Below are 12788 nucleotides of genomic sequence, written 5' to 3' on the forward strand. Positions count from 1 at the left end.
AATGCCGCGGGAAGCTATACATTATCCGGCGCGTTATCGGAATGGCGCGCGCGCGGAGGTCAATATTTTCCATGGAAAAGCGGCGAAGCGTGATGTGGCAAACCGTAGTCCGGTGTGTAATGAGTTGACAGTGTAATATACGGAGTGAATCGTAGATCTGGAGACACGGTGCGAGCGCTCTCGATATCGTGGACATCGATGTATTAATGACTCTACGGGGAGAGGCTAAGGGACGTTATCTACACTGAAACGCGGCCATTACGAGAACTACTTTTTGAAGAAAATAAAAAATCCTTGAAATTTGTTATTAATATTTACAACGAATTAATATTATCGGTGAAAATTTCCAAGCGCCCGAGTTGTAAATTTCGCGTGCAAATAAATTTTATCTGATAACAGTATCAAATTTGACAGTATGTACACCGAATGAGAAAGTCTGTAATTGAGTTTTACGAGTTAAAATTTGAAGATTATAAAAAAAAGTTCTACAATGTAAACTTATTATTTGATTAATATTATTAGATGGTAAATTATAGTGAGAAATCACGATTTATAAAATTATATTTTTGTTCTATAAATTGTGTCAAACACCTGAGTGATCATCTATATATGCATATATATGTATATCAATAAATGGTAAAGATAGCAATGGTTAGTTAATAAGAAATTTTTCATACATATAGATGATTTAGAATTAAATTGAGGATTAATATAAGTCAAGAAAGCGTTGAGAAGAAAGAAAACACATTAACTACTATTAATGGAACCCGCTATCTAGTGGCTGATCTCCGAGCGGTATTTTCTCACCGCTGGCTCTCCATACATATGGTGTCCGACAGGAGGATTATATTGCGTTAATGGTGATGTCGATTCAAAGGCTCTCTGCAGGAGGTCCTTCGGTGAAAAATAATCCGTGGACACTTTATTAGGTATCACCGTTACGTTCCGTGAAAGCGTAAGTAGCAGATCGCGTTACGGACGATTGACAGGCCTGTTACCGACGAAGCCGCGTTCGTAAAACCCGCATTGTCGCACGTTCTTCGTCTTATATCACGGATCGAAACACTTTTTACGATCTCTCGCCTCGAATAGAGCGAGTAAAGCTTTAATAACAGGTCATGTCAGCCTTGTATATGTTCACCGCGTTAAGGTTCGTTTATATTACCCATTTAGACCCGCAGCGATAGTGACACGGTTTCGTTCAGACAGTTAATTGTCTATTCAATTAAATATGATTATTTATATAGCGTCCTGGACGAGTCTATCATTCTTCGTAAGAATGTTTTACTTTGCAAGATATTAGATTGTCCGAAAAGTTTCTCTCGTTTCTGTTTTATATTATTTTATTGAATTAGGTATGATCCATTTCGTTCTGCTTCTATTATCACGTTCGTGCATAATTCAATAAACTAATATAAAACAAACAGCATTGTGCGTTTATTATTTCCTTGCAAAACGAAAGAAACTTTTCGGACAACCTAATACATGTTAAATTTGTCGCATCTCGTATCAATTTCTATGAAGTTGTATCAAGTTTGCATAAGGTACATTCTATTCAGACAATATACCATTAGAACTTGCAATTTAATGTAAGTGCATATCATTAGAGGCATGCGATCTATTCGTTAGTAGTGTCTGTTGATTAAAGGTGATTTAAACGAGAAATTTTAGGAATACGAGGAATAAATAGTTTTCCTTATTAAATTCAGGGTATCGATAATTAATAACATGTTATATCTACTTTGTTCGAAAATTTGGCATAATATCTACGTAATATAAATCTTGAGAGGGGTTTGTGTAGCTATACGAAGACGCTATTGATTAAGGATTTTACTTCGATCCAAACGCCACCTGGGTATCTCGCGACAGGAAACAGATCGCGTTTACGTGATCCATAGCGCTCATCAATTATCGTTCTCGGTACTCGAGTGCGACGCAGCCGGTCGTGAAGTTAATTAACCGCGTGATTCCAAGGCGACGCGGCGTCTGGAGTGTGGCAATCAAGCGTGTCTCGCAACAACCATTTCTATCTTCAGCGTCGTACGTGTTTCGTACGTTGTATCCGTCATATCGATCCAAATACGTCTACGTATACGTCCTGACGATAAGAAGCGCGAAAAGAATCGAGCGTCTATGACTTGGCTAGGCAAAGGAGTTTCATAACTCAAACAAATTTTCTTAAGAGAAACGAGAAGCTATTTGAAATCTTACAAAAAATTATTACTAAGCAACTGAACGTTGGCAAAGGAATAGTCTGTTGGCAAAGGAATGATCAAATATTATTGTTGAAATTGTTCATTCTCTTGAAATCCTTCTTTAACGACTCTTGATGTTCTTCTAACATAAGACTGCATTATTTAAGATTGTGATACTTTTGAAATACGTGTGCGATATAGCAACACGTAACATTGAGCTTCGTCTTCTCATCTTTGTATAGTATGTACGAAGCATCGATAACGAAAGGAAAGAAGCTACTGGCACAAGTCGAATCCCTTTGCGACCGACAGGCGGTGGCTCTCTTTCGACACGCTTCGAGTGTGGTTACGTGACACTGTGCCGCGACGAATCGAGACTGGTCGAACCGAACGAGTCGAGTCAAACAGCAGCAGCGAGGGGGTTTGAAAGAGGGACAGGGCGGAAAGGGGATGGGAACGGAGAGGAAATGGGAGAATAGGGATGAAAATGGGGAACGGCGATGAGGGGTCGAGACTGAGCGGCGTATCCAGGCCGGGAGGGAGCGGTAATCGGCAGCAAGTGAATTGGAACAAATGCAGACAGACGCGAGGTGGGCTGCTGGCTCGCTTGATACCGCAACCAAGAAATATAGTATAAACCGAGCACTGGTATTAATTGAGTTCGCCCCTTTCGTCCCTTGTAACCTGGCCACCCCCTTCTCCATCTTGCTCGTCTATTTTGTCCGGTTTCAAGACGAATCGATGAAACGTTCCAAAGGGAGAAGTGAAACGGCAAGTCGTGTCGAGGATCGCGCGAAGAGCGGTCGGAAGTGGACTCGGATCGGACGAAACCTTCTGACATTTCGCGTGTCTCGATATAAGTAGCTTTAATCTATCAACGCGTTGACTTGCACACCAGGTTTATATGCTGATGTTTGTCGCTGATTCTTTCGATTTGTAATTCATTTTGATTCATTTAATACGACTTCGTTGTACAGATAAGATAATTCAGACCACAGAAAGTCATTCAATCCAAACATTTTATTCGAATAAATAAATGGTATCTACAATTTCTCGTTCACATAGCTTACGTTCACATAGTTTGAACAGTTTACGTTCAAGTAAGTAAATTCAATCAGCAGAAGTTCATTTGAGCAGACACTAGCTAAAATTTCTAGCTAGAGTTATACAAAACGAATATTATAAGTGTACGATATACAATTATCGTGATTAGAAAAGATGGTAGAACAAGTGCGTTGCAATTTGATCGTTTAGAGCTACACGTTTCTTAATTTTACCATTACAGATTTATCTTTTACTTCTTAAATAAAGTAGGTTCATTTTTAATACAATAACTTACAGTTTCTACACAGCAGATTATTCTTCCATCAAAATACGCTGTTGTTTATTAAACCAGCAAGATTAAATATACGCAGAAAGCACACGGGAGAGTAGTTTATCCAAGATTTGTTGAAACGCGAGGATTACGACACGCTCACAGTGTATGGGACAAAGATTATACGACGATGAAGGTGGTAGGGTACGAATTTGTAGATTTAATCGGGATAACCGGCCGTATCCGAGGTCAAATAATGGTCATGCAACCGGAACGCGCGATATTAAACTATTATTTGCGTAAGTAGTAATCCAAATAAGCCGTCAATGATAATGCAGTTATGTGGCGTGTGATATTTATACGGCGTACCACAAACGAATCGCGTAATCGATACACGGAATACGCAAACGAATCGCAAACGAAAGCAATGGTATAATCATATACGGATAATTATCCGTGGATACAGAGTTGTTGAAAATATCCATCCAAATATCGATCGCATCGTTTGAAACCTCGTTTCTAAACGCACCACGTCAATCTATGCCCTAAAATCGATCTCACTGAGTAAAGATAGTTACTACCAATTTGATACAAATTTTGGGCGAAATTACACGGAACGAGATTAATTCGTTCGATGAAATGTCGTGCATGCGAAAGTACGAAGGTGTCCTTTTAGCATCGACAATTGTTAAGCTGGAATCTCACTCTTTTTTATTATGACGATTCCAATACTACAAGATTATATCACGATGATCCATAGTATTTTATTATTAATCAGGTGGTCTAAATTCAATTTATTTTCCTTCCATATTGTGGAAACCAAGTTTTTATAAAGTCTTGTTTAGTAGAGATACAACTGGTGGTCACGGAATACCTGTATTAACCAAGATGCAAATGCGGATGGTAAGCGGGCAGCGCTGCATTTTTAAGATATTGTTTACTGGAACACGGTCCACGACGCGGTGCTGCGAGCACCCCACGCTTGGCAATCTGGGATTTCGCCTCCGAACTTAATATCCGGCCGCGCTCGTAGACGACGCGAGGAAGTAAAACTAATTTCGTAAATCCTTTAATCTACGCGTTTGCCAGGGAGTCGAAGGAAGATTATGGAAGCGGGAAGCGGTGGAACAGGAGGTGGAGGAGGAGAGGAAGGCTGAACCGAATGGCCGAGAGCGTGGTCTGCGCCTGTTTGATGGAATATGATGAACGAGCCACCGTGAACTTTATTATTGGCAGCGGCAGATCGAGTCGAAAGAAATAAAAAAAAGGGGAAAAAGTTGCCGTCAGTCAGCCAGTGTGTATCGTTAAGCCGCGTCCAGAACGAAGCTCTCTCTTCGCTTCGACAGGCCATTACTCGATGATCGCGCCTGTTCGCGCGGCTATTTCCCCGACCTGTTCGTTTCGCGCGGCCGATTTAATTGTTGCAATTGAAAGTTCATAGGTTGCTCATTAAGTCGCTCGTTAAAGTTCGTTTGAATCCAGCCGGAAGACTGGCCGAACGAAGGGTCATCCAATCAGAGCTACGCCTTAGAAGTCGAATCGTTACGTTAATTTCTTTTGTCTAGGAGGCGGACGGGCTCGATGAGTCGCGAACCGTGTTTCCGCTTAATGAAGATAACGGTTGTACTTCTCGTTGTGAGATCCTTTTTTACGCTGGTTGTAGATATTTGTATAGAATTATCGTAGTGTTTCACTTTGCTCCAAATCGCCGGCTCTAATTTCTTTTAAGTTTCTTTCTTTTTTTTTTTCATTAAGTTAGAGATATTTGTAATCGTGTTTAAACCGCAGAAGCATCGTTTCATTAAGAACAACTTGAATATATCTTTTTAAAATTACTATCAATTATCGATTCCTCCTTTAATAAGCGATCGATTAAAAAGTAACATTAAAAGACAACATATACTATCGCTGTTCCTTATTTATTCCAACGGGACAATCAATTAGAAAAACCATTAGAAATTCCAAAGGATCTCAGACGGACAAAGGAAACTGATATTCCGGGCAGAATAAAATCAATCACGGCGATGCAATACTTTTCCCTGCTGCTACCCTGGAAATCCGTAGTCCCTTCGATAAATTACCAATTCCCTCCCAATACGTTTCACGGCAACTCCCATCAAACACCGTTCCTTTGCCCAAACACAGGCACCTCGACGAATACCGGCCACCTACATCCGCCAAACTTTTTCCCGTACGGCTGGTGCGAGGCTTTCGATCAAGGCATTAAACATCAATTATATCATCACTCACTTCCATACTGCTGCGCCAAGAGGGAGGCGAAGACCTGGCCTGGGCTGCGAGCGCCTCTACCGGCGGATGAAACGGACGCGGCACCAACGGCGTGACGGGAATTTTCCTCGTCGTCGCTGCTCGATTGGGCACTGGGCCCGTAACCGCGCCTCTCTCGCCATTCCAGGGACCGTTGACGGCGCAGCCCACGGCCCCCATTTCCGTGACCGCGGCCCAGCGTACCCTCACCGTCCATCACTGCAGCATCTGCCAACATAAGGATACACATCAGCGAAATTGCCTGTAACGAAGCGTGCAAATTTGTAGAATATTCAATTCATTGGAATTCGTAGCCAAGTTATACGTACGTAGCGTTCAGATACAAAAAGAGGTGGTAGTTGGGGAAAAATGGAAAACAGTTCTTTGTACCTTTGAACAGGAAGAAACTTTAGGAAAGATAGCAGGATATGATATATAGTAGAATATAAATTGGGAGATAACACCGCGTAGTCAGCATGTATTTTATTAAATCGTCTTAAAAATAATTGAGAGGTACTTGTACAAATATATTTTCTCCAAAATTCGTCTCTTTATTCCCAGAAATCAGTGTACACACAAATATGACACACATAATATTTTCCCAATGGTAAAATGAAGAACTGAATTCCATCCATTCCATTCGCCAATAAATAAGAAATGATTTTTCGCAATCACGGAAGGGTTAAACAGAAGAGAAATATAGATGACGCGTAACGTCTGTCGCATTCGCGGCGGCGAATCGAAACCGAAATTTCATAGTCCAAAGAACAGCGAGTGATCTTAAGGTGGTCGATCGAGCTAGCTGGATCGTACCCCGAAGCATCAATCAGCTGTCTCTGTAATCAAGGGAGAGCTACTCGCTACGAGGACGTCTCCATGGGAATTTCGAGAGGTATCCACCACTCAATTATCCGATCCCGTACACATTCAAGCTGCTATCGATCTTGGAAGACCCTGTCCTACGTACAGATGAGATAACCCGAGTAATTAAATATTCTGAACAGGTATTGGTATCACTTCCTTTTTATTAAAGGAGCATCTCGAAAAATTCATCGATAAAAATGATTTGAATAGCATTCAATCGTATCCTCAGCTTTCGTTTGATAATTATACACGGAATATCTGTAGGTAATTACCTGTCATTTCTACTTGTTATCTAATTTAACACTACTTGTCCAAGCTTAGTAAATACCACACTGGTAACAATAGACAAGCCGACACCGAATGAAGGAGGTGCGGGAAAAAATGTTCATGCAACGTATATCCGTCGGTTACACCAGAGGTTTTTACACGGTCCAGAAACCATCGGCTGCCACGTTCGTTTCAATTTCAAACGCTCCGGGTCAACATCTCTGTGGAAGAGCAAATAAATATTCAGGTTCTGGGAGAACGTTGAAAACCACTTGAACCACGTCGATTTCAGTGGCGCTGAGCCGGGAGGATGGGCGAACGAGAGGCAGTGGTGCGAGAACGAGCCGGCCTCGAAATTAAGAGCAACTAAAAATTCCCGTTAGTCGAAAGTTTATCAAAAAACGCAAACGTGATACTCCGTTGCTGCTGTTCGTTTCGAATGCGTGGCCGTTCGACAACGAAATATTATATATATATATACCATAGTAAAATAACTTTAAATTACTTTCAACAGACCATCCATGCTATTCTTAGAAATGTGAAAAAAATTCGTTGGAAAAAGCTAAGCGCTCAAGTTAGCAACGTTATGCACACTATAGCATACACGAATATATCGGTAGTATTATCGTTAGTCAGACAATCTATGCACCATACGGGTAAGTAGAATTAACCATCAGACAATCCGTTAACCGTTGGTCAGACAATTGGCGCACCGTATGAATCAGTAATATTAACAGTTAGTCGGACAATCGGGACATCGTTTGCGTAAGTGGAATTAATCTTTAGTCAGACGATCGACACGATGTATGTGTCAGTAGTATTAATTGCAAATCAGACAATTAACGTACCATATGCGGTAGTAGAATTAACCATTAGACAGACGATTAAAGCATCGTATACGTCAGTAGAGTTAACCATTAGTCAGATGGTCTCGGTGTCATGTACATAAGTAGAATCAATTGTTAGTCAGACCATCTGTGCGTCATAGGTATGTATATATAGAATTAGCCGCTAGTCAGACATTCAACGTACCAACAAGCGTATATGCAATAATGGATGCAGCTTCGTCATTTTCATAATAAAAACGTTAAATTATGTATGAAAAAAAAAACAATTAGTTTAGGAGATATTTTCTACACGCTGACACATGTATTATGACATGGACGGTTACCTCGAATAAATCTCAATGGCACGGATAACTTGTCCTCTGGAAACGAGTCCTTATGCATCGCCGGCTACCTCTAACAGCCACTTTTCTCACTTGCCTGAATGCCGGGCTAACAGGTCGCATCCTCTACAGACGAGAGGGTGCTTTACGATGTTTTGTTTCACCGACCCTTCAGACTACTCCTTCTTCGCTCGCGTGTAGGCGCGCCCGGAACGTGGCGGACTTGTCAAACCGTAAGTGAATCGGAAAACTTGGCGTCGAATTAACGAACCCTACTCAACCCCCGCCAGAAACGTACACCTCCGTAGTGGGGAAGCTAAAATTTCGTGAGACTCGAAACTCACTTTAATCGAAGTTTGATCGCTGTTGTGGTATTAGTTTGGAATTCGATGTCTGTTGACTTCGGAGAATCGCAAGGCAGGTTTTTAGTTCCAATCGCAGCGTGACACGGAATTGGTTAATTGATTAGATGTTACTAGACGTGGCCCCAGTGCCTTTGAGTAATTTTCAATTCCATGGAAATTAGTTTACTTTGAAACGATTGATTTGATTAATCGTAAATGAACCAGATATATCTTTAGTACGACGAACTGATTATTTACACTATGAATATTGGCAAACTGATTTCAAATGATTCACAAGTGCATTAAAATGAGTTATCCTCGAAACGACCTTTGACCGACCACGAATAATCCTCAATAATTTCGAAATATCGTAAAAATGGCATTGAAATTATTTTGAATAATTTCCCAGTGACGATAAAGGAACGCGAGTAGCGGCAAAAATCACGAAATGATTATAGTGCGTCAAAATCTCAAAACCTATTTAAATCGCACAAATTTTGTCCATTCAATATTACAACGAAAAATGACGAGCTGAGAATTGTTACGTGAATAAATTGCGTTTATTTCGATTTTGGAGCAATCTTCGTTTATCGAAAAACACAATGACGATTCCGCGTGATGTTACAAAATAAAGCACTTTATGGCACATCATTTACGACCATCGTTCTCTCACTGTTCGTTTCACATATTAAGAACAGCATCCGTCCTTTTAATAGAACACTTTCATAAGGAGCTATAAACGCGGACTACTCAACCGTGTAGGGCACTCTTATTGCTATAACTTATAACACGTGGCATTAACGGCCGATAATATGACAGTCTTGTACAATATAAAAACTTTAACGCGGGATCCTGTCGCGCAGTTGCTGACTATACATAGCGAGCGTATTCTTCCTGCGATGTAAAACGTTAGGCTTTGTATATAAAGAAAAAGAGGACCATCCGTTCTTTTATGAAACGGTCCGCGTGATGCCCCCTTTAACTACTTTCCCATTCTTAGGGAATATCTTCCAGGAAGAGGTTACCTCGTAAGAAGCATGTATTTGATAGATCTTTTACGTTCGTTGCTTTTCCTTGGATCCTAGCGAAACATTTCCGAACTGATAAAAGAAATCCGATGAAAAAATTACTTAACAAACACCAAGCACTTTAAAAGTTGAAGCGAATAGAATTGAATTTACTACCCGATGGCATTTCAGGCCCTTCAGCATCCTTGCAATTCGTGACTTTGCAGTTACGTCAAAAGACGATACACATTATGTCATAGGGCTTGTTCTAGAAATAGAAAGCTAAATTCTCAAGAAAATTATTAGTATTTTAAATTTAAGGGTACAAAAATTTTCGCTCAGTTTCCCTACTTGAGTTTATGAAACTACGAATTTATTATGTACTAACCATACGTTATCACACTCGTATGACACTAATATGACGTCGCTCGTCTATATAGCGACAAAAAGAGATCTGTATCGGTGTCACGACAATCGCCAAAGATGACCGAATTTTAGACAATGCATGTCTACGGCAGGTTATGAAAGCGACGCGAGATCGTCGTTAAGAAAGTATCGAAAAAGTTGCACGTTCTGGCTGGTCCGTTGCCGCGGAGAACTGAGATAACTTCTTGGCAATAATATACACTTGTGACCCAGCCTGGTAATAAGAATAACTTTTTCCCTAATGCCTGTGCTCGTCTTGACGTCGGATGTGTCCAACGAATCTTCCCTCCTTCCCAGTACGAGGGAGTTTCCACTCGCGTTCAATTACGATTCTCAAGTTTCGCTCGTGCGTGAAATATGACGCCGCTGCCTCTCGTCGGGCAAACAACGTCGCGATGACTCTAATTTCCTGGACAAAAGTAGGAGTCAGAACCGGAGGCTGGGATTGTTTCAGCCGAGCCGCGCGTTGTCAGGGATTTATTAACCGATGCTGAACTCACGATCGTTGTTCCAGGCTCCTCGTTTGACATCTTCGAAAATATATTGGAAGAAAAAGACTGGCACGATTTTATTACAATTAAAATCGTCGTACTGAATGGAAAATGTCGTTAATCTTCTACACTTTCGCTATACTTGTAACGTGTATTATCAAATAGCAACTCTAGTTTATTTACTTTAGTGAAACTTTTTTGAATCATATCTTTGTAATTGTAAAGAAAATAGGAGATATATCAATTATATAAAGTAATTGATATATCCATCGTAACAAGCAAATCCATTCCTAAAATACATTGTCACGTACCTACCTTCTAACAATGCTTCGTTTCGTGACTTAAGCCACTTGTTAAATAACTACCGTTACTCAAGCCCGTCAGCCAGCTCAAGAATTCTTTAATCGAATTCAAAGAACATCAAGCGAAGTTCCTCTGCGACGATAACGCAAACAAGTTTCCAAGAACGGTGAAAGAACGAGAACAAGTTAAGCGGTCACCGAATTCCACCTCCCTCTCGGCCCTGGTAAACATAAATCAGTCTGCGGGAGCCTCTCGGAGAGAGGTTAAAAAGTCAGGGAGCCACACGAACACGCGTACTCTCGCTCACAGCGGACATACCGTGGAACGTGTGTGCAGGACGTAAAACCGCGAGAAACGTCGCGTCGTAATACCTAGGCTGGAGAATATAGTGGCACTCGGAGTTTCAGGCCACGAATTCAGTCTTAGAGGAGGCACACTATAAAAGGCTTTAAGAGTTTCCCCGTGTTCGCGCGAATTGAGCGGGATTTGCATGGCACTGCTCGTGGCGGGAATTTTGTGTGAAATGTCGACGAGCGACTTTTTAAACGGCACCTAATGAACGCGACAGCCGGCGACATTGTTCAACTGTTCCACGGCCAAGCTGGACGACACGATGGTAAGAAGGGCATCTGAATGCATGAAACATAGGCCGTGGCCTCGGTCGTACCGTCGGATATGGTTCGTGAGACCGACACCGAGAATTTTGCATATTCATCGTGCCTCGTAGACGTGGATCCTCCACGCTCGTCAACAGGAAGGCCACGCTTTGGATCTTAAACGTTCAGACACCGTACCTGCCGCCTTCTATTCGCATCATCTCGCCATACTGGATAATTATGTCTGTCTGTAATCTCGTCGATGAAGCCCTCGACGTCCTTTTCGGTTCTCCTCCCCGAACGTTCTTCCTTCTCGCCGCCTTCGATGACTATGCTCTCCTCATGAAAATTTGAATAACCGCTAATCACGTCTCTCCGTGGCGAGACACTCTCGTCGTGTATTACGTGCGTCATTAAATTTGCTTTGTAAGCGACACGCGGAATCCACGATTGCCTTTTACATATACCGTGGCACGCGTGACGCCGCAGCCATTGCGCATCGAATGCACGTGAGACGCTGCGATGTATTTAGGTTGAACTGTTTCGTCGAACGAAAAGCCGCGTAGCGACGTGACGCGGCTTGACGTCGTAAGAGTCGGAAGGAGAAGACGATTTTTTCCTCGTTAAATAATCTAGCCTATTCCTACTGTCGATCTAATCACGCCATCAAAATCTAAGACAATATCCACCAATTTGTTAAGGGCAAAGTCAAGTTGCATGACGCGACTCGATCGATGATCGCCCTTTGCTAAAAGGAGGAAGCGAACGGCGATTCGCGGCGGTTGAGAGACGAAGAAAATTACACGAGGCGTAGGACAGGCGGTATTTTGCGGCGCAGAATGTCAATTAAACGGCGTGGCCGATTAACCATAACCGAAACCTCGACAAAGGCCGGAGCGTGCACCGTTTCGCACTCCGGTGGGTTCATCACGCGATAATTTATATGGTAATTCCAGGGACGTAATAAGTCCCCCTTGGCAAACTCTGGCTGCCACTACACACGAGGCAACGTACCAGCGCGGCGTTCTACTACGCTGACCCCGGACGTTCCATCGGGAGAGAACCGCCTGCCATGTACACATCATTACTAAAAGCGGTCATCGATTCATCGAACCTCCGACCAGCTCGGTTCGCTCGTCTGCTCGTCGATCCTGCTCTCTGTGCCTCTCCTGTAAGCGCGTACACGCGCCTTTATGCGCGATCACAACCTCTCATGTATTCGTGTGTGACTGTATACATAGTCCTGTATGCGCGTCCATTGTCGAATTTTCCCACCAGTCCAGAGATTCTATGTGTTGGATTTAATTAACACCATCTCGTTAACTTTCGTTACGGATCGCCGTGTTCCGATCGGATCCACGGATAAAGATGAATTTAAATATCGGGACCTTTGCCATCGTGATTACATCCTGCCTCTGCAAACTCGTTAGACTATCGTACGCGGTCAGACGTGTTCCAGCTTTTGCTTTATTTTTTCGTTTCGAATTGCATTTTTCTTGATATACGTTTGTGGTATTCTCTATAGTTATGTCTAGTAGTAAAAA

General features: G+C 42.1%; 1 protein-coding gene across 5 annotated transcripts in view; it reads right to left on the reverse strand.

Moving 5' to 3' along the window:
• Nucleotides 1-12788, reverse strand: part of LOC117239971 (teneurin-a) — a 702004-nt gene that overhangs the window by 425743 nt on the left and 263473 nt on the right. For all 5 annotated transcript variants that reach the window (XM_033506078.1, XM_033505890.1, XM_033505950.1 and 2 more), the window contains exon 4: nt 5761-6006. In XM_033506078.1, the coding sequence (XP_033361969.1) occupies nt 5761-5995 (235 nt within the window). In that variant the 5' untranslated portion in view covers nt 5996-6006. The remainder of the gene's footprint in view (nt 1-5760; nt 6007-12788) is intronic.

Source organism: Bombus vosnesenskii, unplaced genomic scaffold, assembly GCF_011952255.1.
Source record: "Bombus vosnesenskii isolate JDL3184/JDL3185 unplaced genomic scaffold, Bvos_JDL3184-5_v1.1 scf7180000013262, whole genome shotgun sequence".
NCBI classification, from domain to species: Eukaryota; Metazoa; Arthropoda; class Insecta; order Hymenoptera; family Apidae; genus Bombus; species Bombus vosnesenskii.